Source organism: Haemaphysalis longicornis, unplaced genomic scaffold (assembly GCF_048455015.1).
Source record: "Haemaphysalis longicornis isolate Haplotype H1 unplaced genomic scaffold, Haemaphysalis longicornis Haplotype H1 scaffold_3, whole genome shotgun sequence".
Classification (NCBI taxonomy): domain Eukaryota; kingdom Metazoa; phylum Arthropoda; class Arachnida; order Ixodida; family Ixodidae; genus Haemaphysalis; species Haemaphysalis longicornis.
The window spans coordinates 22,417,350-22,445,341 of record NW_027526335.1 but is presented as its reverse complement, the minus strand read 5'-3'; the positions used below and the strand labels follow the sequence as shown (position 1 = coordinate 22,445,341).

The 27,992-nt window shown below is 47.2% G+C and overlaps 3 protein-coding genes across 18 annotated transcripts in view; 2 read left to right on the top strand and 1 right to left on the bottom strand.

Annotated features, from left to right (window-relative positions):
- Positions 1-2,907, top strand: part of Syd (JNK-interacting protein syd) — a 42,931-nt gene extending 40,024 nt beyond the window's left edge. For 14 of the 16 annotated variants that reach the window (XM_077702616.1, XM_077702613.1, XM_077702615.1 and 11 more), the window contains one exon: positions 909-2,907. In XM_077702616.1, coding sequence (XP_077558742.1) covers positions 909-1,048 — 140 coding nt within the window. In that variant the 3' untranslated portion in view covers positions 1,049-2,907. The remainder of the gene's footprint in view (positions 1-908) is intronic. The other 2 variants (XM_077702618.1, XM_077702608.1) reach the window with 1 other exon arrangement.
- A 5,078-nt stretch (positions 2,908-7,985) lies between these two features.
- Positions 7,986-10,548, bottom strand: LOC144174131 (nucleolar protein 14-like). Its single transcript, XM_077702601.1, has one exon. The coding sequence runs from the start codon at positions 10,504-10,506 to the stop codon at positions 8,008-8,010; it is 2,499 nt and encodes an 832-aa protein (XP_077558727.1). The 5' UTR covers positions 10,507-10,548; the 3' UTR covers positions 7,986-8,007.
- Positions 10,549-11,798: 1,250 nt separating this feature from the next.
- Iswi (nucleosome-remodeling ATPase imitation SWI) lies at positions 11,799-27,896 on the top strand. Its single transcript, XM_077702598.1, has 17 exons — positions 11,799-11,984; positions 12,643-12,705; positions 12,799-12,971; positions 15,511-15,712; positions 16,757-16,936; positions 17,447-17,602; positions 18,554-18,685; positions 19,732-20,047; positions 20,177-20,388; positions 20,643-21,197; positions 24,720-24,830; positions 24,916-25,029; positions 25,124-25,249; positions 25,368-25,484; positions 25,595-25,942; positions 26,091-26,210; positions 27,513-27,896. The coding sequence occupies exons 1-17, from the start codon at positions 11,907-11,909 to the stop codon at positions 27,570-27,572; spliced, it is 3,063 nt and encodes a 1,020-aa protein (XP_077558724.1). The 5' UTR covers positions 11,799-11,906; the 3' UTR covers positions 27,573-27,896.
- The last annotated feature ends 96 nt before the right edge of the window (positions 27,897-27,992 follow it).

The window sequence follows — 27,992 nt, the reverse complement described above, 5'->3', positions numbered from 1 at the left end:
AAGAAAGAAGAAAAAGCTGTAATCCTGGACCTGAAGAAAAATAGATAAACAAGCAACTTCATACGGTGCGTCAAGCGCCGTCTCCCCCGATCAGGCTGTAACTATGAAAATTCCGCTCAATTGACACCGCCGGTCAACAACCCCTCTCCTGTCTCCCCCGGGACGTCCCCCCCCCCACTTTCCTATGCTTGACTACCCACCCATATTTTCCGGAGATCCCTTATGTTAAAGGAACGCGTGAAACATTATCCTGCATTCTTCGGAAGGAAGGCATTGTTGTCTCCCACAAGCTAGTGTCAACACTTGGACGGCTGATGCCCCGACCGGAAGAGCGTCCACCAAAAGAAAAAGCCCAAAGGATCATCTACAAAATTGCTTGAGCACAAATGTTCCTTTAGTTTGTTGGCGAGACCAGGAACGCCTCCGACAACATAAAAACGACGTTCGCAAGTCAGACCTTCAGTGCAGAGCATCGGCCGAACACTGCGAAAAAGCTGACCACAAGATTGGCTTAGACGGTGAGCAGGTGACTGGCACTGAAACCAATTACTCAGAAAGAGTACTGCTCGAGTTTTGGCCCATACAAGGGAACCGGGAAGGGCTGAATAGATTCTTCTGAGCCCTTCCTGCCATCCACGCACAAGGGCAAGATGCTAGTAAAAAGAAAAACAAAAACAAGAAGACACTTCATATAACTGCTGCTTCTTGTTTTACGTAGTCACCCCTGATGAAGGAGCCAAGTAGGCTCCAAAACGTTGGGACCGCTTTCAATAAATGCCCTTGGTTGGTGTATTTGCCCCTTCAAGTTTAACCCAACCAGATAGAGTTCTGTCGAAGACGTTCACATTCAATGTTACGGCTGTACTAATTCTCGATTCATCTTGCATTCACCGTTCCTTCCCCAAAAGGGGATGGGGAAGACGAAGATTCGAGCGGCGACCGGATCTCTGCGAGTGTTGGGGCTTCTGCTGAAAAGAAGCTTCACCAGGGCGTCACCAAAGGCGAGCGCAGCCATCTCATCGTCTGGGAAGTGGCCCTCAACGAGTGATTAGTGACTTGCACTCGTGTATGCGAACCTATCTTGATCGCAGGCCACCAAGGAACGATGCCTTTTCTTTCTTTTTAAACATCACAAGCCTCCCGAACGTTGCTAGGCATGGCAGGCTGGCCACATTCTAAAATGTTGGCAACCTGCGGTTGTTTTTGCGAGGCCTTGTTTTAAAGGGAGGAAGCTTCGTAGAATACGTGTAAATTTTTAAATGGGACAATTGTATTGTTTTCTGGTGCCCCACTGTTTTTAATTAAGCGATTCAACAAAGTTGTTTATTTAGCACATTTAGTTTGTTGTTCACGAAAATGTCGTAGTCTTATTGTGATACATTTTGTGCCGAGTCTGACAAAAGAATGTGTATAGTCTTCAGAGCTATTTCTTCCTTGTGTGTCCTCTTTTTCTTTTTCTCTGAACTTCCTCCTTGGCATTTTATGAAGTTTGATACTGAGCTGCGTTCAGGTAAATGGGGATGAAATGTACCTTTTGAACGAAAACAGAAGAATGCTGCTGTTGAAAGTAATGTATAAGTGTGTTGAAAAGAAATTTTTGTCCTGCGATGGAATCTAGTGTGCTGTGAGCTTTTTCGATGTATTGCAAAGGTTCTCACTATGGCCTGGTGAAAAAAAAGAAAGTGCTGAGTTATGTACATGCTGCTGCTTCTTGTGCCACATTGGCTTATACATACTATACATACATAGGTGTAGCATATTTCATCCAATATAAAAACATAATATATTGTACATGTATATGCTTAGTGTGGAAAACCAAGGAAGTTTTATGTAGACCGCCCTTTTCTTGAAGTGTTGTGCGTCTTCTTTCGTAAACTTGGGCTTTTTGGCTGCTTGTAAAGTGCTCTATATTTATACCTGCAGCATGTGTGCAAATAATACACATGTACAACAGCGCTCGATAGCTTGTTCCCGTGACAACTACACTTGTGCTGTTAAAAAAAGAAAATATCAGAATTACAAAAGCTGCTGAAAAGTGTACCACACAAGACTTGTATGAATTGATATTGAGCCTGCGAACTATTGTGAGGGTTTCAGAAAACTTTTCTTTAGATCATTGGAAGAATGTTTGCTAGTTTTTTTACATGGCATTATACATTTTTTACTTGTAATGTCTATGTTTACATGATAAGAACACTCCACTGACTTTCTTGTGGAATGGACGATGAAAAAATGTGGGGCAATGAATTTTTAAGTAGTATTTTGCTATGCATTTTTCCAGAAGTGTTTCCTCTTTGAGAGCCAATTGAAGTTTGCATTGTTTTAGTTCATTGTGGGTAACTGATTGTGGACAACACTTCCTAGTGCTCAAACTTGCCAGCACCCCCAAGGTAAACTATATTGTTGCCTCGAAGCATTACGCGTGTGTTGAGATCGGCGTTATGTGGATCTCAAGGTATGCAGAGGCTATTCGCATTTTGGAGTTACTTTGCTCATGTTTGTAAGTGAGTGAGTGAACGACTGCATCTGTCTGTAAGGGAGACAGCACTCTGGGAATGTAGACTCAAGACTGTTGTGGAGTGAAGAGTTTCTATGCCTGAATAAAAAAAAAAATTGAGGCTGAACAGTTAGAGAGTTCTTTTGCTGCAGCAAAGCTGCTATAGTGTCACGGCAAGACCTTTTGCAGCCACGACGGGTCATCAAAATCTTCCTGCACATTTCACACACACCCACTCAAGGGATTTCGTTTTTTGCATTAGATATGTTGATGAACAGTTCAGGTCGTGACACTCCCGGTTTTCCAGACTTCCTTTTTTGTGAATTTTTTATTCAAATAGTCATTCAAGGTCTACATGGCCACTGTACGTTCACCTCTCAAAAACTGAAAACTTGAAAAAATTGTGTTGCAATAAAAAAAAAATCAGACTGTCACGACCTTGTCCATTTATTTGGAAATGGAAAGCACTTCGAACAAGTTTTCTATCATGTTTTAGAAGCCGCTCAAGCTCGGTACAAGGTGAACATAAAGTTTTAAAAATACAAATTTTTCAAAATATTACTCTGAAATTTTTATGGTATTATCACAGAAGCATTTCCAGTTCCTGTGCCAATTTCAATCAAAATCTACAAAGAAATAAAGTTGATTTGAAAGCCACGTCCCCCCTTAACTGTGATAAGAGCTTCCATCAGTTTGTGAACGATTCACCCTGCACCTCTCTAACGTTAGGTGAGGATTGAGGAGGTGTGAACAACTTTTTTCGTCAACATCGATGATTGTCACAAAAGATTCAGCGAGATATTTCATTCCAAGATAGGTACAAGCCGGCCACTTCCGAGGCAATGCAAAATGTTGCACACGCTGATATGCTGTGCCGCACCTCTAAACTGACATAAAAGATACGAGATTATTTTCATAAAAAGTTTTGTATTTTTGTGTCTGTTTTAGAGGTCAATTCTGCACATATTTTAATAAATAAATGTGCAGAATTGAGCTAAGATGACATTTTACAATGGAAAAAAATCACAGCTCTTAGAAAAATTACTGGCGTTGCTGGGGCCCAAAACCAAGGCTTTCATTCCAAACCCCACGACTCTTCCACCTAAGCTCCTCTAAGTCGGAACGGCAAGGTTATTTTAGCACTAGTATAAAAGAGTAGGAGTATTCCAAGCAAAGCAGTAGATGGCGTTGGGTGTGCACAGGAAATGCCGGCCTTGTACCCACAAGGGAACACAATCTCGCGATTCTAGATCAAAGAGGGGCAGTGAAGTGACTGCAGTCACCTACCCGGTACGCACATACCGCATGAGGGGGATTGGCAAATGACGACAGCTGCCGTCATAAGTTGAATTTAATGGCTCCTCTAAAAGAATTCATGGCCAATTCACCTGTAGCTGAGAAGGAGTGAACTTCTTTTCTATCAACATAGGTGACAGTCAGGGAAGATTCTCACTGCAAAGGGGCATGGCCAATTCCCCTGCTCCTCTCTTGTGAATGTCATGGATGTTGGGACTTAAAACTTATCTCGAGTTCACGCCTCAGATCATTGAGGAGCCGGTGACATTGCACTGTCACTCTTGAGAGTTGTGATTATGCTTCTTGAGAGGAAGGGAGGGATGATAACCGTCACTGCCTCTTACGAGTTACCCATTGAATCGAGATTTTGCGATGACGTGATGGCCAGCTTCCAGTGATCAATGCCCACCATTTTTTTTCCCTTGCAAAGCAGCAAAGACAGTAGTGAGTTGCTGTTTTTGAGAAAAATTGCACTGTGCCGTAAAAATCGTTTCAAATGGTCCCATTGTTTGTAATGTGTTAAAAAAAATTGGGGCCAGTTTCAAATTGCAAAAGGCTCTCTAAAGAGCAAATGCAGGCTGCTGAAAAAAAACAAGCATGCACTGACCCCCAACGTGAATTGGCAAACAATTTATCACTGTCAAACAAGGTGCCAGTATTCTTGAACAAAAGCAAGAAGTTTCAGGGAAAAAAAAAATTTCAGTGTAAATGAGTCACTGAAAACAGTGGCTTAAAATCTCTTGTCAGGGCAGGCTAAACTGTGGATTGAAATCATCAATTGAGACAGGGCTTGCTTGGTGAGGTTACGTATATTCCTTGAACCACCAGGTGAGTAAACTGGTAAGTGACTGCGTCCAGCACTCAGCAGCATTGCCTGCAGTGCTAAACAAGCCACCTTTCACATCAATATAAGGCTTCCGCAGGTCTTTACACTGAATTTACACATGAAAGATGGCTTTGATGAATTAACTTTTAGCCTTGCTTGTCAGAGCCTCACAAATATTCAAGCACAAGTAAGCAGGAACGGCAGTTGCTACACTTGTTCACTCGGCCTTGCTAACAAGGTAGAGCCACAGAAACGGAACAACTGCCACAGGTTATGTTCCTTAAAGATTAACTGGCCAACCATTTTTCCATTGGTGATTGGGATGGCTTCACAGCCTAGCAAAGGCTGAAGCCATAAGAAAGGCGGCTCTTTTCTTAACTTATTTGGCCTCCTCTAAGCTGTGGGATTGAGCCTGTGGTGCCAACAAAGGGGGCACAGTATTTGCAAATCTCACCACCTTCCCTCTATTGCTGTACGCCATAGCTAGAAATGTGAAATTGTCTTACCAAAATTTACGTGAACCTAATACAGTCAAACCCGTTTATAGCGAATTGCAATATGCACCACGATTAGTTCGATATATCCAATAGTTCGATATAGCCGAACCCGCCTATAACGAACTTATCGTTACAAGTTCGCAATCCGCGGGAGCCCCCTCTCCCTCCCGAACTCCACCATTCCCGCATACAGACACGAACACAGTTAAGCAGCCGTTACCATACCCAAAAAAATCCGTTTATTGCAAGTAATAAAGCTACTTTCCACCTGAACTGCCTACTTTGCAAAAAAAGCGGTCATTTTTGTTTTCACTTTCGTTTTGGCGGCTTCAACTAGCATAGCATTATTTGCACGAGTTCGAGTCCGCGTCCTCCAAAATCTAAGAAGCATTGGCGGAGCACATTGACTGCCGAAAGCACTTCATTATAAGCGTCGGACGGCTTTCACTCACGACATCATCAGGAATTTGGGGGAGCTCTTCCCACAGTTCACCGATGTTGCTGTCTTGGTACGGACTCGCTGACTGCGCGGGTTCCGTCGAGAGTCCCGCGCGCCGGAAACAGTTACGGAAAGTGTCGGGCGTCATGTCGCCCCGTGCGAGGCGCAATGTATAAGTCACAACTCTTGCTCCGTGGTCGCGGCCAGTCAACATCTCAATCGCCGCACCGAGACCATGCATTTTGGCGGCCATTCTAGGCACGCAGAGTTCGATATATCGGATGTGAACTTCGTTATAAGGAATATGTTACCCATGTATTTCCAAAACTGAATTACTTTTTGTTCGATATACAGCATAATTTGCTCTATCCGGGTTCGTTATAGCTGGGTTTGACTGTAGAACTAGTAGGTGTGGACGCTGCCTCACAACAGCCTCTGCCTCCTCCCATGTGAATTATTGTAAATCACTGTGAACTTTAGAACAGCCAAAGCTGCAATAGTTTCCCTCACTCGTAACTCTCTACGGCCACCTTATCGCAGCCATAGTCAACATTTTGAAAGAGTGGCTCTTTTGACCTGAAAGGAACACCGCAAACAAGGAATGGCTGGTTTGTATGAATGTGCCAGTGTGCCTTGTTTACAAATATATCACTTTGCTGCACAAACTGAGATAGTTCATCCAACGTAAATTTGGGCAGCACAGTGTTATTTTTGCATCCCAAATTCGTTAGGCAACAAAACTCTGAAAGCAGACTGACCAAGTTGTTCACCAAGTTAAAAACACTAGTGTACCAGGACACTGGCCCCTTCTCCAAGCTCCGCAATTTCCGAACCCCCTATCTTCTCATTTTATGATGCCAAAATAAGTGTATGACAACAGAAATGCATGTAGACAATGCAGCTGGCAACGTGAAGCTGGTAGCAATTGGCGTTTGCGCTAGAACACACTACTTTTCTTACAAATTGTCACCTTACTATGCATCACAGAAAAGTTCTGGGCAGAAACAGGAGAACTTACCTTTCTGTTTGCGTATTGCCAGTACAATTGACTTCCTCAACAGATATCAAATGTTGTCTCCAGTGTACTTCAGAATGAAGGTGTTCGTGAGTGTGCAGTACATTTGGGTGAAAAATTCCACAATTATGATCATTTAAGAGTTCTTGTCTTAACATGTCAACTGCTGTCAGTTCAAAAATTCGCCCTCAACTTAAGGGCACAGGGTAAGCCCTACACTTCCCATGCATTTTTGGCCATTATGAGGTACATTTTTCTTGGCATCTAATAAAGGTATCTACATAATATAGATATAATTTTCTTTCAAATTTTGGACTCTTTTTCTTTAACTGTAGCAGGATTAGAAAAAGCCATCGAAAATTTCAATTTTTTTATGATTTTCTGCCCGTTAGTACCTAAATGTTGGCATTATTATAGTGTTGTGGGAAAAAAAAAAAAAAAAAAACGTTCGTGCATATTTTCAATTCCAGTACAGTAGGTGTGACAAGTTATGTAGTTAACAGGGGAAAAAAATCAGCTCGTTGTCCTGGAAGATATAGGAAATATTGTAATAAAAAACAGTTTTGGGATAATTGAGTGTAAAGTAAAAAAAAAAGAGGTGAAAAACGATACTTTTTTTCCCAAACGCACCACTGGAGCCCTTTATTTAAAAGCACCAGCTTTGTAATCACCGTCAAAGTCATTTTTTATTGCTTTTCAGCCTGTCGTCTGTCCTTCCTTGCCTATTTTGTGCACCATGATACCGCTCTGTTCGCAAAGCATTTTTGCTTGCGGTCTACCTCTTTCAGCCACTTGAGGGTGGTGTTACGTTCAGGTTTCAAATGATTTCGAAATGCTGGCTCGTGTGTTGCTATCATCATTGAATTAAAGAACAGCATCCAATTTTGCAATCTTGATAGGCTGAAGCCCCAAAAAGACGTTTTTTTCGTGCGCGGCTTTGTAGGAAAATGTGGAAAAAACATGCAATAGCATCTTTGGATTGCCCTCACTGAAAGATCAGCTATGCGATGGTAGCTAAGCAATTTCTTAATACACCTGGTCCCAGGCAAGCGTTTTGATCTGGAACTGGAAGTTTCTTTATGAACAAAATGACAATATACACGGAGAAAAATTCTTAAAGAGGATGTGGTCACTTACTACTTGCTTACGGAAAAACTGTTTTTGAGCAAGAAACACGACTTTCTAAGAAAAGTGAATATGGGAAATGTGCACAGCCAGGGAACTGAACTTTCTAAATTGCGAAGAAAAAAAAAACCGTCTTTCTTTTATTTTAAATTTCGCCCTACCCTGTGCCCTTAAACAAAGCTGCCGTTCAGTGATCGTGCTTCCATTTCCACAGCACGGCACTTCTCACAGGATGGTATTAACTCATTTTGCTCCTGTTTTTAGTGTGCAAAATAAACCCAACACGTGTGGACAAGGAAGCAAATTATATATTTACATGCGATTTGACAGTTTTTCTTTCTTCCTTTTGAGAGCCTTGAACTCCCCTTCCTGGCTTGCCAGCTCCTGGTAGATGCGCTTGACCTTCTCCTTGCGTTCCGCGTCCCTCTGCAAGCGCTCCTTGAGAACGTGATGAGCCAAGAACTGGTTGTCCCTACGGATCTCCCTCATCGCTCCCTTCATCTCCTTCTTGTGCTTGTAATTGAGCCGCTTCAGCTCGGCTTTCTTCTCGCCGCCCATGAAGTGCTTGCGACCGTCAAACTTCATGCTGAACTTGGGCTCCAAAAGCCGTTTCATTGGTGGTGGCTTCTTGCTTGGTCTCAGCGGCTTGCGTTCCACTGTCTCGCTCAGCTTCGCCAACGTGCTTTCTACCAACGCCTTCAGGCTTTCGGGGTAGGCTCTGCTATCGAGCGCCTGGCATGCCGATAGCAAGGAAGCTGAGATCTCAGGGTAAGAAGGCAATGCTTCGTACAGGCTTGCACACTTTTCAGTAAGCTTCACGCCCGCATGGATAAGTTTAACCCTGAGCTCGTCATTCATCTCAACTTGGCTGCTTCCCAAAGCCTTCAGCGAAAGTTTAAGGTCTTGCTTACCCTGAATGGTTGGGCTGTCAGCTTCAAATTTCAAGGCTTTATGACGTAACAGCCTCTCAAGAAAGGCCAGCAGTTCTGGAGAGAAGCGCCTAGAGTACGTAATGTACTCGAGAAAAACATTGGCCACGAAGGTACCGCGCAAGAAGTCTGCGGGGTCTTTCAGTGCACAACAGGTAAGCATGTGACTGGCAAAGAGCATTGCCGGGGTGGCAATCACGTGTGAGAAATCTGATGCTGAGTAGCACTGTCCCACAAGCTTCAAAAAGACGAGGGTGCTAAAGCTTGGGAAGGGCACAGTGTGGTTTGCCTTCTTGCTCAAGAGGCCCTGCAGCTCTTCTTCTTTTTCAGAAATGACATCCAGCAGGAAGCGGCCACAGGCTACCGGAGACAGCTGCACGAGGGAGTATATGTGCGGGCACAACTTGTCCACCAAATGTATGTCAGTGTCCGCTGTGTCGCTGAGGTGTTGAAGAAGAAACACAAAGAGCATCTCCAGTTTCTTTCGTGATGCCGCAGTCGTCCGATTGCTCGCGATCATGTGCTCGATGAGAGCAGATTTTTCGTCGGCAGTCTTTTTCCGCATCAGTTTTGAAAACGCTTCCTCGGAATCGGGGACGTCACGAACGGCTGTGGGCTTCTTGTCTGCAGCAACCTGCTTTACTGCTTTATGCTTGTGGTCGTTTGTTGAAGCCGCATTAGCAATGGGCTCGGCCTCTTGCTTGGGCTTCTGTGCCAGGTTAGAGGATCTATCTTCCAAGCCTTCGTTATCACTGTCACCTTCATTGTCAGATGCTAAATCAGCGTAGCTATCTCCATCTGACTCTTCATCCTCTTCACTACCGTCTTCATTTTCTCCATCCGACTCGGCATCACTGGCGTCGGACTTTTCTTTGGAATGAGCGCCGCTGGTGTCACCTTCGAGCTCATCCTCGCTTTCACTTGCGGCAGTTGCCGCTGTGACGCTCTCGCATTTGTAAAAGCCGTCGTCCAGATCATCAGCAGAGGCGAACTGCCTTTTTGTATCTTTCTGCGCAGCGCTCCCCTGGGCCCTCAGTTGTCGCTCTTTTTCCAACTTTTCCAGCCGCTTTCTCTCTTCCCGGGCTACTTCATCCTCCGTTTTCACTCTTTCAGAAGCTTGCCCTGCCAATGGCTCGAACCGGAGCTGCTTCACTAGCACGTCATAGTCGTCCGTGCTGGCCTCTTTCTCGCCAGCAGCCGCACGTTTCTTGTTCTTTGATGCCGCTAGCAGACCTTGGAATTCCTTCCAGTCATTGTCAAGTTTCTCAGTGAGCTCGAAGTTTTCGTCTTTTTCAACTTGCCTTTCGTACTTGAGTTTCTTTGACTCGGCGATGAGCTTCTCGATGGCTTCTCGCCTAGATTTGACAGCGTCGCTGTTCGGATCAGCCTTCGTCAGAAAGCCACCGAAGTTGGTTTTATCGGCAAAATCCCGCCCGAGTTTGTCGTAGAGGTCTTCGTCATCACTGCGGGGGTCGTCGTGAGTCTCCATATCGTTTATAGACTTCCCCAGATGTGTCAGCTCCTCTTCCTCGTTAAGACTGAAGACGCTCTTCTTCTGCGATATTTTACGTTCTTGGGCTAGACGTGCCGCCATTTTATCATCGGGATTCATGGAGGTATCAAACTCACCGATCCGCTTGTCCAAGAAAGCGCTTGATTTGTTCCGCAAGATGTATTCCTGCAGAAGGGTCTCCTTGCGCTTTTTGATCGCCTTGTTTCTTGAAACGCCCGGAAGGCCACGATCGCTCTTTGACTTTCTTCCCAGCACATCATGCCTCTGTTTGTTCACCTTCACTTCGAACGGGTTTACCTTTGCCGGTTCACTCGCTGGTTTGGCACCAGCCTTAGTTGACGACTTCAGCTTGCTACGTTTCGCCTTCATGCTGCCGCCATGTGCTACGAAGCCTGGTGAGCACTTAGTGCGAGAGTAGGACGCGATTTCCGCTGGCGACGTCTGCCGTCTGCAACAGCTACTAAACCAATGCTGGGGCGAGGCTAAAGTTAGCACAGGCCTCTCAAGCTTGGACGTTCCCTGTCTTCCCTATAGGCGGCGTAAAAATCGACGCCCCACGCGACCAACCTAAAGCGCTGTTTTCGACCATCAAGCCCACCAGACGGCGCAGGCAAAATGTTACTTTTGGTATAGAATACAAAACATTCATTCCGTGACTCAAAGAGCCCACACAGTTCGCTTACAATGTGTTATTTAAAAATACTATTAACAAGTTCCGCATCAAACATCCCTTGAGCAAAAATGTACGCAACTTTTTACGAACAGCCGACTGGTGCACCACCTCGTTTCTGAATTCGCAACCACAAAGCCGCCAATTCAAATTGAAACCGCTGCAACGGCCGACCGTTTCAATGTGCGCGGAGCACCGGTTTCGTGACTGTTATTGCTGTTATGTGCTTTTGCGTCCATCAGTTGTTGAGAGGACTGGCAAAACACGGGAATTGAGTGCTTGTGGAATGACAAATGTGGGAAATTCCGCATCGGAAGGCAGCTGTCGAGGCCAGAATATTCGATTCTTCCAACAGAAGGTGAGTGTTATGCACTCCGCTAGAAAGACGGTGCAAAGGAAACCGTTGTCGCCGTCAATACTTCATTTGTGCCCTTCGTTCGAAATCTTAGCGCAAGTGAACGAGTTGTTATGGCAAAAAAAAAAAAAATGTTGTCACGAAAGCGACGTACAATTGCAGCGATCGAAATGAAATGATGTCCTGGCCTCTGTAAACTTGCGGATGTCAATAAACGATTTGTTCTCACTTGCTGCTTACTGTGGTCTGTGCCAGTCGAGGCCATCTGGTCACCTGGCGTAACATCACTTCACTAGCGCGGCGCAAGTAAACACGCGACCAGCGTGCCAGCCAGGAGCCAGCAGGAGCAGCCACGGCCGGACTCGACGCCCCTTTCGCGCGCGGGAGGAGGAGAGTCGAGTCCGGCCGTGGAGCAGCGAGCCGGCGGCCGCGCGGCCGCCGTGCGAGGGCAGCCATGTTATTAAGGAGCTCAAGCGGCCTGTGCAAAAAGCATCCGCCATGTTTACAAAGCCGTGTTTACAGCGCCATCAAGCGGGCGTACTGGGTAGTTCACGACGCCGCCACTACGCTTTTTCTGGCACTACAGGCAAAGCTAGACCTTTGCTTCTCTAAAATCCTCCCTGTTCTGTGGTTAGCATTATTTTGCCGGGAATCGGTAGTGTATTGCACATGCCTTGTGCCGCGATTTGATCCTTTTAATTGTTGAGTAAAGTGGTCAAAAGTGAATTGATCAACTGCGCCAACATGCTTGAACAGAATCCAGAGTTCGAGGAAGCAATGCCCGAAGAAGAGGAAGAAAGTCCGGAGAGTACGAAGGAGTCCGTAAGTGCACAATGACCGGGCGACAACTTCAACCTGTAGTCTGTCAGGCACCCCATTGATCCCTTTAAACGGTGTATCTTCATGCTTTTGTAAGTTAACCGTAGCCAATTTTCGTCGAAGCCGATTTCATTTTGCGGTCGTGGGCCGTAATACCGCGTTCGGCCGTACTTGAAATCGTTCCTCGTGTCCTTCGCGGGTATTTGGCGGGCTCGTATCCTCAAGCGGGCCGTCGAAAGTGTTATGGTATTATTTCAGATCGTTCTTTCTTGTTCACCTTCCTGTGTCAGCTTACACGACAACTGCGAACGCGAACAGACTATTTAAATGCCGGATGGTTTTCAGCCACCGCTTTGTGCCGGTGTAGCGCGGCACTTTCCTAACATTTTGGCGGTATCGTGACCGCCGGCTTTTATAACTGAATGGGTGTACTGATGAAGATACTGTGGGGACAGAGCGTATTCGTTTTGCCCTCAATCGTTGTGTGTGTCCGCTAAGGATCGGGCTCCGCGAGATTTGCCGACGTACCTGTAGATGGCCGCGGAACGACTACAAGGACGTCAGCTGTCGCTTGGCGCTGCGCTACCTAGGACTTGTCGCCGCGGCGTTTAGAACACGTTTTCTTTCGCCTAACCAAGTGCGCGGTTTCTCTCTGCCGCAGACGCCGGATGACGAAGAAGGCGCGGCGGAGGAGAAGAGAGATGACGACTACGATAGCAAGCTGGTAAACTATGTCTCGCTCCTACAGCGGCTGCCTAAAGTTTTTAAAGGTGATAGTTCAGCTGAACCGAGTCTTGTTTCACACCTTTTCCTTCAGGATCTGGACAGGGGCAATCGGTTCGACTACCTGCTGCAGCAGACGGAAATCTTTGCTCATTTCATGACGACGAGCAATGCTTCTAAAGGCGTGACGTCGCCTCTCAAGCTGAAACCGGGCCGTCCAAAATTGAAGAAGAATGACGAGAAGGCGAAGCTTGCGGCTATGGGCGAGTGAGTGGACTTTATTTTTGAAGCTGGTCTTTGCTTGCTGTGCAGTCTTCTTGCCTCTGTTAAATGTATTGCTAATTTACGTAGTGGAAAGCGGTCATTAGCGCTGCAGCCTCGGCTGTCTGCGATGACCCACAAACTATTCAGTCATGTATAAAAACCTTCCAGGCAAGTGCGCAAATATGTATGTTAAGGGACTTTTTACAGTTGGATATATATTGACAAATTCATGCACATGTTCAGTTTTGTGCTGTGATGGTGAACATTACAACACTGCAGGAGTAGGACTTTGTACTGTCTGCATGTGACATCAAAACTGCAAATAACCTGTGAATTTGTTCTGAACATGTGCAGTAGGAATAAGTATGCTGAAATGCTCCGTTAAAGGAGCCATGAGGACAAAACACAAGTTCGGTTCATTCGAAAGATTGCCTCGATAAAATCATACTGACACCACTGTTAACGTACACTTCGCTCAAATAAACTACATAACTTGGAAAAAAAGCGGAATGGCCATGCGACCCACTAGCTTATTTCCTGCAACAGAACCTATGATGTCATGTGAGCTTAGCTGTGCGATTGGCTGAGGACGGAAAAAGCAAACGCAAATTATGCATGGCTTATAAGCTTTCCGAACGAACTATTTGCGCTTAAGTGTAATGCATATTCATTTTACAGCAGTAAGAATGGTGCGGTAAACAATGAAAGTTACGAAAATGCACGTAAGCATAGAAGTACCGATGCGCACTGCTGTTGGTACTCGGTGCACTATACTTGTTTTAGCTGCATAGCACACCGCCGCTTTGAAGTTGTTTTACAGGACACTGGCCGATTGGCGTAAGCGGCGTTGTCTTGCGTGGCCGTTTGTCGAGGATACCCCAGGTTTCACGAGACGATCACTTTTTACAGTAACAAAAACAAGCCAGGTGCAAATACGCTCTAAAACAAAGCAACGGCGGACAACGGTTTGTGGATGACTAAAGCAGCGCCATCTGGGAGGGCTGACGGACAGCCAGGCTGCAAACCCGAATGACGCAGTGGAAGTTCGCTTGAATACACGCGCTTCTGACGTCATTGCTGGCATTACGAAAACCCACGATTTGGCGGGAGAATCAAAACTTTAACATGCATTTCTCGGTGAATACGGCGTCATTTGCTGCCAGACAAGCGCTGGGGGCACTATAAAACATGAAATCTTTCGAATAAAACAAACTTGTATTCTGTCTTCATGGCTACTTTAAGACTCATCGGCACTTTTCCTGCCTTTGAAGAAGCTGGCACTTTTGCTCTTCGTGTGCAGTAGGGGGGGCTGCTCGTATGACAAGTTCTGTTATTGCACGAGCTTGTTGTGACTTTCTTTTCATGCAAGGCTTGCAGAGCACCTTGTCCATTGCTGTTTAAGGTGCCAAATGACAAAGCTAGGGTTATTCCAGTAAGACAAACAAAAAAAGAGATCATTTACTATCTTATACACTGCTATGACTGCAAGCTGCTATTAAAAGTTGGCATAATCACCCCCTTCTGGTGGAGGAGGAGTATGAAAATTCTTACAAAATTGCAGCGCACTGTAAAGAGTGCAAGTCTAAACTAATGCATAGCTGCAGTGCACTTATGAACTCGTACTGCTACCCGCCGCGGTGGCTCAGTGGCTAAGGCGTTGCGCTGCTGAGCACGAGGTCGCGGGTTCGATTCCCGGCCGCAGCGGCCGCTTTTCTGATGGAGGCGAAAAGCAAAAACGCCCGTGTGTACGAGATTTCGGCGCACGATAAAGATCCCCAGGTGGTCAAAATTAATCCGGAGCCCTCCACTACGGCGCGCCTCATTGCCTGCGTTGCGTCGGCGCGTTAAACCCTACAATCAATCAACTCATACTGCTAGCGAAAGTTAACACTGGATTCGATGAAAAAGGAAATAAAAGACGAAATGCATGTTTTCTTGTTTCCTTTTCCTTATACCAAGTTGAAGTCTAGCATGTGTTTCATCTTTTATTCCCTTCTTCGTCCAGTGTTAAAGTTTGCTAGCAGTGTGATTTCATTATTAACCAACTCGCCCAACTTTCTGCTTTATTCATCCTGCAGTGCGCCTCACAGGCATAGCTTCTGCGCCTGATACACAAATTTTACATGGCGGATGAGGTGCCACGGAGGCGGACTAAAGAGAAGCCAGGAATTTATATGTATATCCACACACGTAGTGACAACGGATAAGCATGCAGTGGTGTCTCAGTGGCTAAGGCATTGTCCTTCGGGCCTTGCACGCCACTCAACTTGCCAACGTGCGATCGACCACTTTTTAAGCAAGCATTCTAGCACGCTTGTGATAACAAAAGGATACTGAGGGCAAGGGTTGCTGCTTTTAAAGCTAAAAGCTACGGGAGGTGCCATGAAATGGCTCATTGGTACAGTTCACTGCACTCCCCATGCCATTCAAACTTGTTCCCTCGACTGTGCTGTGCGCGGACATGTCTTCTCACAAGCTCAACAAGTTTGTATTCTTTCCGGCCCTCGTAACAGCCATCGCTAACGTTGTCCTCTTGTGGCAGCCTGCGGCATCGGATGACCGAACAGGAGGAAGACGAAGAGCTGCTGTCCGACAGCCGCCGCAAGGAAATCACGGTCACCCGTTTCGAGAGTTCGCCCAGTTACATCAAGGGCGGCGAACTCCGAGACTACCAGGTTCGGGGCCTCAACTGGATGATCTCGCTCTACGAGCACGGCATCAATGGCATACTGGCCGACGAAATGGTGAGAAAGCCAGGGCTTTGTTGTGAGCCGTTTCTACGTTGAAACCATGGCCGTCTAGTGGGCTGCATCACGGCAGTAGTGAAACTGTTTGGGCAAAGCGCAGCTTTACACGTTCACCGAAAGCTATTAGACGCTAAGGCATTCTTGTTCTACTCGCAAGGCTTCTTGCCACAGAACAAGACCACTGTTCCTGTTTGTCTAATGGAGGTGTCAAGAGGATGTGTGCAAAGTTCGATGCCCTATAATGAACTGAAGTTTGAGCATTTTTTATTCAGCATATTCATGTGAGTTCACTTCTGGGAGTGGGATGATGATGTCAAGAGCTGTAAAGCGGTAGTACTAAAGATTTTGGTATTAATGGTTCCACAAAAACATTTGTGGGCCTTTAGCATGACTGGAGTGTGCCACAAAGTGACGAGAAGAAAAAGAAGTCTGACTAACATTTGTGGGCCTTTAGCATACTGGAGTGTGCCACAAAGTGACGAGAAGAAAAAGAAGTCTGACTGACCTTTTCCTGGGAAATTTGTCAAGGAAGGGAAGGTCTTCCACATCGATGGTTGAAGTGTGACATCGTGTGGGAACACTCCATTCACGTGCCTTCCTGCCAAGCTGCTAACGCAAAAAACATCTTCGTAGGGACTAGCAACTGTACTGAGTTTGGAACATATCCCTTTCAAAGTGCTTTTTAGGGTTCTCTGTTGCTTTCTGCACTGTGAGACTATGTAAATTATTACTGCTGTACTGGGAACAGGAAATGCGCACAATCATGGCTGGTCACTACTTGCGTGCCTTCGTACCTGATGCCCGAGTGCTTGTCTTGCGAAGCAGTTGTGACATTGTGCTCTGGGAGTCCTTTTTCTGTATTTCTTGGGCGTTTGTTGAATTCAAGACAGATCAAAGAAGACTGGAGTTTGCATTTATTTGTCCACATGCATCATGAGCAGTCCAGGTCTCTCAGCTGACCTCGGAGCTTTGTTGTCACTTTGCTTGCGGGATGGTGTAAGCAGGATGTTCATTGGGCTGCCTCTTCCGTGAATCGTGCAGGGTCTGGGGAAGACGCTGCAGACCATCTCGCTGCTGGGTTACATGAAGCACTACCGCAGCATCAATGGACCGCACATGGTCATTGTGCCAAAATCGACCTTGGCCAACTGGATGAGCGAGTTCCAAAGGTGGTGCCCATCACTACGCAGTATCTGTCTCATTGGAGACCAGAACGCCAGGGTGAGTCTGTGCTGCATTCTTTTTTCTTTTCTTCTTCTTTGTTTCTTTCTTTCTTTTATTTTTATTATTATCATTTTTTGTTGTTGTTGTTCTTGGGCAGTATTTTCTTATCACGTGGGCTCTCTGATAATAAAGAAAGTGAATAAAAAATTGGCGACTTGCCAGTTGCTTCATCACTTCGCCTTTGGGATGAGGCAGGGACAAGTCTGGGATTGGTGGCCACCAGGAGAAGCTATTGCCACGCGAAAAAGCATGATTGTGCGATCGTAGTAGTGCCTCTGGTTCTATCCATTCACACTGCTTGACTGGAGTTGACGCGCTTTGTTTTCAGTGCCTTGCCAGTAATGTTGCATAAGGGGCGAGCTAAAAGTTTATTTCCAGTGCTCTGTCGTCTTTTGGTGAGAACTACGTCCTTTGGGGCCGGAATGGAGTTGAGCAAGTCGCGGGAGGCTAGTTCTTCTCTCAAGTGACGAAACCGGGATGTATTGTGCCTGCACTGATGATGTGCAGGCTGCCCTGATCCGGGACACCCTGATGCCCGGGGAGTGGGACGTCTGTGTCACCTCCTACGAAATGGTCATCCGAGAGAAGGCCGTCCTGAAGAAGTTCAACTGGCGCTACCTGGTGATCGACGAGGCCCACCGCATCAAGAACGAGAAGTCCAAGGTCAGCCGGGGTTTCTGGTTTTTATGCTTGAGGCATTTGGGCTACTTTGGGCCGAAGTCAGCTTCAAGTTAACTATGGCCCCGACTCGAAATTGGGCTCATTTTTTCTCCAAATCAAGTTCGCCGCAAGTAGCTTTGAGGGCCAGCAAGTCGGGGCCAGTTTTTAAGTCACATTTACGAATTCGGCGGTTAATGCTTAATATCTTTTTTTTTATCAAGTTGTCCATGTCCACTTGGCCGTCTGGCAACACTTAAATAGCTGCAGTAGTCCTTATTGCATCACTAGGGTTTGTTGAATTTTGGTTATGCTTTATATCCCTTCCTTTAGGGCATGGTTTCTCAAAGTGGGTTCCGCGGAACCTTGGGGTTCCGCAGGCCCCTCCTGAGGGTTCCGCGAGCCACTGATAAATTTTCCCTGGTTCCGCAGTCGCAAAGTCTTATATGGTGAACTTGAGGTGCGATCGATCTAAGGAACCTCCATTACTCACGCCCGAGTGTCAGTAAGCACATCTCGGCGCATAACAGAAACGCGCGAGCTGCGCAATAAATCTCTCCAGCAGCTTGTAGCCAGCCAGACTCCGAAAACAGGCCACGTGGTTAAACTATTGCACTTGAACCTCGGCCTTATATTACCCCCATGCGCATTTCTCCTGTTTGGAGATAGGTGCCGCTAGCGTACGCATTCGCGTAAAGTCGACAGGGAAAAAACGATACCCTTGCTTGCTTTTGAATTTATTGCACGTTAATGTAGCATGAAGGGAATGAAAAATGGCGGGAGGGGGGGAGGGGGTTCCTTGGCACTTAACGGAACTTAGCAGGGTTCCCTGGGACCAACATGCTTGAGAACCCCTGCTTTAGGGAATATGCGACCAATATGTGCACAGACACCTTGTTGCCTTTGGCTGAGCGCAGTGGTGCAAACCTCATTGTCAACCCCTTCTGATGTTTGCAGCTGTCCGAGATAGTACGGGAGTTCAAGACGACCAACCGCCTTCTCTTGACCGGCACTCCGTTACAAAACAACTTGCATGAGCTGTGGGCTCTGCTCAACTTTCTCCTGCCTGACGTCTTCAACTCGTCTGAGGTACGTCCCTTTCAAATGAGCATGCAATGATTATGTCGCTGCTGCCGCTCCCGGCAATTGGCTGAGTTGTCAGAAAGATGGGGCTCATTAGAAACCTTCATTCTCGTTTTTATGTTACTTAACCCTCTGACAGCAATAGCCCAAGTGCGGCCTTATCTTATTAAAGGGACCGTGAAGACACCATACAACTTCGCTTTGTTCAGAAAATGGGGCAGTTCATGACTTTTGTGCTACAATGTTGTTTCAAACAAACCTGGTGCAGTGCGTGCTCCCTGCTCTTTAACTGCGACCCACAAAAAAAAAGCGCATTCTTTAGTTTGCGTCCCCCACTCCCTCAGGCACACTAAGTTGTTTCGTTGAGAATGGTGTGCAGATAAGCAACCACCCTTTCCCTTTTTGAACATTTGGAGATAACGAGCCATGATGCCGGAGGTTCCACTTAGTGACCTGTGCATTGTGCTAACCAAAAACTGCCTTTGAAGTCGCAAAAGCAAGTTGGGGTGGAAAAAAAAATCATGCTTGTGTTCTTATCATGTTATCCGGCGGCGTGCGTTCTAGACCCTAAGAAACGCAGTCGTGCTCCCTCAAAACACAAAAGATTAAAGACCGCGCAGCACATGAGACCGTGCAGCAGTGGCTGATATGGAAAAGAAAAGATAAAATGAAGGCTGCGCCTCTGTTTTTAAGAGCCCTTCGTCTAAGTGATACACAAACAAAAATCGAAAGGTAAGGGGCGATGTTGGATTTGCGCATGTTCTGTTTATAGTACGGTATGGCTTATAGAGCGGATTTTTACAGCTCCCGCGATATACACTGTACATGGAAATTGAAGCTTTACATTTCAGGTAGTGTACAAAATGTCCAGCGTATGTGGGAGCTTCGAAATATGCTGCCACAATGTTTGGGCACGGCTGTCCGATGCTGTATGGGTGTGGTCAGGAAAAGGTTGAGCACCGTAAAATCTAACCGTATATCGACCCACTAACAACTGACGGTCCCTGCGCATTACTGAAACCTAACACGATCCAATGAATGCCGTGGTGCAGGACTTCGACTCGTGGTTCAACACCAACAACTGCCTTGGCGACAACCACCTGGTGGAGCGTCTGCACGCGGTGCTGCGGCCGTTCCTCCTGCGTCGTCTCAAGTCGGAGGTGGAGAAGAAGCTGCTTCCCAAGAAGGAGGTCAAGATTTATGTGGGGCTGTCCAAGATGCAGCGCGAGTGGTACACCAAGTGCCTGCTCAAGGACATCGATGTCGTCAACGGCGCCGGCAAGGTGGACAAGATGCGGCTGCTCAACATCCTCATGCAGCTGCGCAAGTGCTGCAACCACCCGTACCTCTTCGACGGCGCAGAGCCAGGTGAATGTTCTGTCCTGACTATTCAGGATAGCATGTAAAGAGGGATGTTCGGTATCAAAAACAGAAATTTGTTTGTTGGGGAGAAACCAGTGGGAATTTTAAGACATTTGCTGGTATCTTTCTCTCTAGGGCCCCCATACACGACCGATGAACACATCATCTACAACTGTGGCAAGATGGTGATCCTGGACAAACTTCTGCCCAAGTTGAAGGCCCAGGGCTCCCGCGTGCTCATCTTCTCACAAATGACACGCATGCTGGACATCCTGGAGGACTACTGCTTATGGCGGCGCTACGGCTACTGCCGCCTCGATGGCCAGACGCCACACGAGGAGCGTACGGTGAGTGTCCAGTGTTTCTTGTCAACCTGAAGTTCTGGCAACACAAGCAGGCTTTGATCAACCACCTTCTTGGTGCAGAAGCTTTCACGTGCAAACAAGGCCATTGAAAGCTCACTGTGTTGATAAATCACCTTATTCTTGTTCTCATCTCTGCATTGCAGTCTTGTACCTTTGCATAATTATCTCTGGTGTGAGTTCCTTGCTGTCAATGTGTTGGCATTCTCTCATTTTGCGTCCCTCTCACTCCTACCCAGCTGTCGATCAACGAGTTCAACAAGCCGAACAGCGAGAAGTTCCTGTTCATGCTGTCAACGCGTGCGGGCGGCCTGGGCATCAACCTAGCCACTGCGGACGTGGTGATCCTGTACGACTCGGATTGGAACCCCCAGGTGGACCTGCAGGCCATGGACCGGGCCCACCGCATCGGCCAGACCAAGGCCGTGCGCGTCTTCCGCATGATCACCGAGAACACCGTCGAGGAGCGCATCGTGGAGCGTGCCGAGGTCAAGCTGCGCCTTGACACAGTGGTCATCCAGCAGGGCCGCCTCGTGGATGCCCAGAACAAGATCGGCAAGGAGGAGATGCTGGGCATGATCCGCCACGGGGCCGACCACATCTTTGCTTCCAAGGAGAGCGAGATCACCGATGAGGACATCGACGCCATCCTCGAGAAGGGTGAGCGCAAGACAGAGGAGCTCAAGACTAAGCTCGAGTCTCTGGGTGAGGGCTCCCTGCGCAACTTCACCCTGGACACCCCGCAGGAGTCCGTCTACAAGTTCGAGGGCGAGGACTACCGGGAGAAGCAGAAGGTGAGCACATGGGGGGGCAGTTTTTTGCAGTTTTCCTCTTCATTGCCTTTAGATACATTTGTTCTTGCGACTCCTGTAGTTTCTGTTATCACTGATCATGTGTTGGCCTATTCAACAACTGATCAATTTGGAAAGATCTGATATAAGGAATCGGCCAGTGTTGTTCCATTTGCACACACCAGGTGTCTCAATTTTAAAACTAGCCAATAGCGAATAGCGTGGAATAAACATCAGTTACGTTCTTATACTCAGAGAATTTTTGTTTTCATTTTCAAGGAATCTCTGGCATCGGTTTAGACCAAAATGGAATACTTGTTAGTGCAGTAAACTTGCATATTGAATGACTGAGACATTCACATATAAAAGCGTCAAATATGTCCTTATCTTGTGTTCACCTTGAAGAGCCAATGGTTTTGTTTGTTGGCAGCGGAAGTGCTTCGCTCCCCAGAAAAATGTTATTTTTCTATCTCAAAGGTGGCCACTTACGTATGTGGTGGCCACTTACGTATTTCATACTTACGTATGAAAACAAGTCGACCTGTGCATGTATCTCCAGCTTGGATTGGGGACAGGTCTAGTTTCATGACCATTTGGCCTCTTTTTAGCTTCAAATTGTGATTGATCTGCTGTCAAAAAGAGGCATCAGTAATGCCTTTGGTTTCTTACATAATACTTGTTATCTATTGTCTGATAATCCTTAATCTCAGAAGCATACCGTATTGCCGCAAGTACATAACTTGTACCCCATTCCACACTTGCAAGAAAAAATATTTACTGCATAATTGACACTGTGATAGAAGGGCAACGCAATTGTGCAGCTTACTTGGACTACTAACATGTTAATGGTCATTTTGTTAAGGGGGGACGAGGGTCTTAAAACTAACTTTTTTATTTATGGGTAGAAACTTATGAAAATTTGCACACGGATGTGTTTTTCTCTGTAGATTTCAAATATGCAATTATATTTGAGCTGGTGCTGTTAGTTCAAAAGTTATCATACAAAGTCTAAACCGCAATTAGGTAATTTCTTTAGCAGCTTTAATGAACTTTCGCATTGCATTTTGTCGCTTTTAATTACATGAATGGATAGCCAGAGAGTTCCCATACCCGATGACATTCTTCGTTTTTCTCTAAAGTCACGGCATCCTAAAAAAATATGTCAAGTACAAAAAATGGCAGTATTGGATATTTTGGCTCATCAAAATAACTGCAAGTCATTATTTATGCGTAGCCTAAACAGAAAAACTAAGAATGTCATCGGCTGCCTCAGGCTGTACTGAAAAAAATGGTACAAAATTGACCTTATGAAGCAAGAAGAAGTTTCCAAAAAGCTGCGTAAGGCTGAGGGAAGTGACCAAAAATATGAAACTGAGAAAACTGCATTTGAAGTTTGGCCATGTGTTATGAGATGAACCGTCAGTAGTGTAGCTTCAAAATTTCCCAGTAACAAAGACATGTTCTTCCCATTTTCAAATCTGTCTTTGGATTCCAAAAATGTCAACTAGAACTGGAGATACAAAAGGCCAAGTAACGGACCCCTCAGGAATTTTGCAATATTTATCGACTTCGAATCGGTTGGCATTTTGTTAGCGTTGTTAAATCTGGTGGTGTCTTGCTGGCGTCGTGAAAACTGCAACAGTCCTTCGTGAAGTGCCATCATCTATTACAGTGCACTGTGGTACCCAGAATATGGTGTACGGCAAAAGTGTGAGGGTGAAACTTGCTTTAGGTGCCCCCCTTTTTTTGTTCTTTGGTGAGGCTATTTCATTCGCGGTTTTTATGCTGGAAGTTTGAGAGGATACAGGGGTGGGACACTGCGCAGTGCGTTTTCCGCAAATGCATCATGTTGTTGGCCCTCAAAAGAGTCTTTTGGGGAAAATAAATGTAGCCGAAAGGCAAACTTTCTTGGCCTATGGGGATAAACCCATAGACGCCTTTTTCCTTCAAGCCGTGCATGGTGCGGCTATCTCCATCGGACATCACGGTTGTGTACCGCAGCCCATTCTTGGAGAGCGAGCGCTTGAACATTATCAGGGCTGCCTCTACCTCCATGCGTCCTGCACCACAGTCAATGTTTCGCTGACACTCATGGTCTGCCAGCCAATCTTCGTAGCCCTCATCTGAAGCTTTGGGTCCGATGGCGCAACCTAAGCAAAAGTTAGAGAGGACTACATGATCAATCACCAAGCTGGTGTACACTTCAATGATGCAGCCCACTCCAATGTGTGACAACCGTCCCCGTGTCATCCATGTGCCATCAAACATCACATCTATGTTGTTTGGCGGCTGACCAAAGTCCGAGTACAAGTCCTTGATGGCACGCACACTATCAGCTTCAGAGGCTGCTGCAGTGTCCTCGCAAACCTGAACCACTTTCCTCAAGTGCGCTTGAAATGTCTTGTGGTGCAGGCCTCTGTGGGACAAGTTCATACCAGCACAAAAATCTGACAGAGCAGTCACCCCCTTCCCGATGCTTTGAATACTTTTCTAAGCCCTCATATTCACTTCAAAAAGAGTGATATTGCCAGATCCTTCAGTCCTTGGCGAGGAAAAACATTCCACACGGTGTTCACAAACCGAGCACGTCACCTCGAGCTTCACGGCGAGGCCGTACTGCCGGTCAGGCTTCCTCAAATCCGGCGCCGCCAGCCCGCACTTGCCACACCTGACGTGCGCAAAAAGGTCCTTCAGCATTGCAGAATCCACTAAGACAAAATCTGTGCCGGATTCTTCCTCTCAGTGCGCCAAATCCACTTCAAGGAGGTCGAATTTTCGCTGCGTTGCTGACTTGGCCTCCATTCCGCGCTTGACCTCGTCCGCGTGTTCCGTACGCTCGGCGATCTCCTCCGCCGTGTAATACCTCGTGCCAAGCCGGCAGGACGTGCTTGGACCAGGTATGGATTCCGGAGGTGGTTGGTCAGGCGATGGGGCAGGCGAGGCAATACGAGGCGGCAAACGATTCTCATCCGGCGGAGTCGAGCGGCCCGAAGTCACACCACGCGACCTTGGGATAGGCGGACAACGCTTTCGCTTCCCGTGCGCATGACGGGTCGTCGTCTTCAAACGTACGTCTCCTGGCATCATTCACGAAAGTACGCGATGGAAGAATTAGAAGAAACTGTAAAAAAAAAACTGCTCTAAGCGAGCGCTGCGCCAGAAGAGCGGACTCCGTCAGACGCGCGTAGCAGACGCCATGATGGCGACCGCCATGACAGCAGTCGCGCCGACCAATGGGAGGGGTCGTATGGCGAACTCAAACCGCGCGCGCCCGCTCTAGCCAATCGGCGGCCGAGAAGGTGCCTTCGGAAAACTGGCAAGGGCGGTCGTTCTACTCAAGCGACGCCATTTTGAGATATCGCAAAATGCGCAGAAAGAAACAAGCTTCAAAACAAGACCAAGTATGATATTAACAAGTTTGATACAAGTATGATATTAACAAGTTATCAACAATAAGCTTTGCTAGTGTGCGCAACCGTAATGCCTGTGTGTTTTCTGACTGCCCTCTCTCCTTTCCTCCTGCAGAGCGGGGGGCTGAATTGGATCGAACCGCCCAAGCGGGAGCGTAAGGCCAACTATGCGGTCGACGCGTACTTCAGGGAGGCCCTGCGCGTGAGCGAACCAAAAGCCCCCAAGGTGAGGCCGTGCCCTGTTTCGGTCCCCTCCCTTGCGGCTTGGCCGACCTCGCTTCGGTGCTCACACATTCCCTGCATCCCCACAGGCACCCAGACCCCCGAAGCAGCCAAACATCCAGGACTTCCAGTTCTTCCCACCGAGACTGTTTGAGCTGCTGGACAAGGAGATCTACTACTACCGCAAGACCATCGGCTACAAGGTGGGTGTGCTGGGGCAAAGCCTGTCTGAAACAGGACGCGTGCCCGAACGAGGCAGTCTCCCTGCATGGCACGATTCCTCCTCCCCCTTGGCAGGTCCCCAAGAACCCCGACTTGGGATCGGATGCGGGACGGATCCAGCGGGAGGAGCAAGCCAAGATAGACGACTCGGAGCCGCTCACGGAGGACGAGCTGGCAGAGAAGGAGAAGCTCCTCACAGAGGTCAGTGTGCTTCTTTGGACTGTTCGTTGGGCGTACCTGCTCTCCCTGTTCATGTCTGTGCATGTGGCTATTTGAGGGAGGTTTCATGATCTTTTCTCTTGATTTCTTTTGCCACCAGGGTTTCACCAACTGGGCCCGACGAGACTTCAACCAGTTCATAAAGGCCAACGAGAAGTACGGCCGTGACGACATTGAGAGCATTGCCAGGGACGTGGAAGGGAAGACACCCGAGGAGGCAAGTGCTTCCCAAGTACCATCGCACAGAACTGCTTTGTTGCCAAAATACGTGCGAATGCATAGCTGACCCCCCCCCCCCCCCCCCCCTCCCCCTTCTTAAAATAACAGGTGATGGAGTACTCAGCAGTGTTCTGGGAGCGCTGCCACGAGCTGCAAGACATTGAGCGGCTGATGGGGCAGATCGAGAAGGGGGAGGCGCGCATCCAGCGGCGGGCGTCCATCAAGCGGGCCCTGGAGGCCAAGATGGGCCGGTACCGGGCGCCCTTCCACCAGCTGCGCATGGCCTACGGCACCAACAAGGGCAAGAACTACACTGAGGAGGAGGACCGCTTCCTCGTCTGCATGCTGCACAAGCTCGGCTTCGACCGCGAGAACGTCTACGACGAGCTGCGCGCTGCCATCCGCCAGGCCCCGCAGTTCCGCTTCGACTGGTTCATCAAGTCCCGCACGGCCGCTGTGAGTTGTCCCCACTGCTTCTCTTTTTCTCCTTGGTTCAAGTGCTACGCACTGCACCTGTGCCAGGCCCTGAAGAGGGTTTGCAGCTACATTTGCGCTGCCTAAACTTCAGAGAAACCCATCACCGGGTTGTTGTTGGGCAATGCAGGAGCTTCAGCGACGGTGCAACACGCTCATCACGCTTATTGAGCGAGAAAACCAGGAGTTGGAGGAGAAGGAGAAGGCAGAGCGGAAGAGGCGCGGAGGCGGCCGACCCAGCACACCCAAGGTCAGTGGCCGATGGTTTGGCCTCTCTCGGGCCATAATGGGGCAGGGCTTGCTATGTGCAGTGCGTTACTGTCCATGAGGCTTGCACTGTGGTCATTTAGAAGAAAGGCAGAACAAACTGCCATACCAGGCAACAAAAACAGGAATATAATTTGTGGTGTAGTGAAGCATGGTTACTGCAGTCGATAACAAGGAACGGACACGGAAAAAATGCTCAGGTTTCTTGCGTAATGTGTCAAAGTGATGCTCTCTTCAGAATGTTCACAACTTAGCAAAGCTCAGTATGTGACGCAGAAAGTGTATCACGTGCAATGCTCTCTACCATAATACCATCGCCCAGGCATGTACTTGAGATTTTCAGGGGGGTTGCTTTAGAAACAAGGTGGCCACTGCGAGTCATTACAGTAAAGCCTCCTCACCAGAGACACTCGGTTGAGGGGACACTTGAAAATGGTTTGGTTGGTGTAACTATGTTTGCCATGAGAGCCACTCTGTTGCTAAGGTCAACTTTTTCAGGTACCTAGAGTAAATTCTTTGCTGTTTAGAAGAAACATGATGGAACAGGGGCCTTATATAGGAGGTCCTCTGGAAATCTGCATTGAAGATAAAGTTTGGGGCTGTGTCCAAGAGACTGCAGAGGCTTTAGAACCTTTGGGGAGTGCAGAGTGTATACAGATCATGTGACGCATGCAAGTAAATGGTGCCCTGGAGGATGAACCAGAGGAAGAGAAAAACGTCTCGAGGACATTGCAGGGCAGGAAATGCTGGCAGTTGATGCTGACGAACATTTGAGAGCACTTTAATGGTGTTGTGAGCAGCACAAAGGCTTGCAAAGTGAAGTGCTTTACCTCCAGAAGTTGGGTAGCTAACACAATCTGCAATCTCTAAAACTACTGTGAGTGACTTCTTCAAGCCATCCCGAGCAAATTCCTGTAGACGTCTTTGAACGCACTTTGTTCTAGTCCGACTTCTCAGTGTTTTTAGAATTTTTGGTGTCAAGAGACGTGTTTCTTAGGTCTCTTGTAAAAGCGTTTTATTGTGTGTAGTAAACTGGAGAAGATTGCTTCCACCTCACACTTTCTCTTTTAAAGGTGTGCTTTGAATTTAGCCTTCTTTAACTAATTGCAAAAATGAAAGCCACTGCTTAGTACTGCTGCTTAGCGTACATGCCGCACGTGCATGTGCCAATCTGCATAACCAGGTTTAGAACCTGCGTCACCCATTTGTTTACCGTCAGGGGGTGCAGGCAGGTAGGAGATGTTTTGTTGTCATTGCTTGAACTGCACCTGCTGTTTTTTTCCAGGGGAAGCGCAAGATGGATGGAATTTCGGAAGGAAGAAAGAAGAAGCGAAAGACGCAGTAATGGGAAGATGTTTCGAGTTGATTCCACCAACTAATGTTAAGACGGTGATGTGTACATATTATTTCCAGAGGAATTTTTAATTCCAGAATGATTTTTCTCCCCTTTTTATCATTGTGCCCAAATCGTAGTACTGTCATTGCAGTCTCTGTGCCACACCCCTCATCTCGACATTGTTCTGTTCACTTGATGTTAACTGTGGCACTGTATATTTATTGTTGCCAACCTAGTGTTTGATCTTCGGAGGTGCATTTGGCTGGGACACAAAAAAATCGCCCATTCCACACTCACATGTTTTGTCACAATAAATGTCAATTCTTAGTACCAGCCACTGTGTGGTTAATGTTCTACACAAGGCACTAAGCCCCCCTTCCTTTTTTTGTGTGAGTGTGTGGGGTGGTAGTTCTGCACCGCGTGAAGTAC

Bases quoted from the DNA above. Each gene is read 5' to 3' on its own strand.
- LOC144174131 (XM_077702601.1), bottom strand. From the start codon at position 10,506: ATGAAGGCGAAACGTAGCAAGCTGAAGTCGTCAACTAAGGCTGGTGCC.
- Iswi (XM_077702598.1), top strand. From the start codon at position 11,907: ATGCTTGAACAGAATCCAGAGTTCGAGGAAGCAATGCCCGAAGAAGAG. The intron at 15,713-16,756 runs GTGAGAAAGCCA...TGAATCGTGCAG, and splicing joins GCATACTGGCCGACGAAATG to GGTCTGGGGAAGACGCTGCA. The intron at 26,211-27,512 runs GTCAGTGGCCGA...GTTTTTTTCCAG, and splicing joins GCCGACCCAGCACACCCAAG to GGGAAGCGCAAGATGGATGG.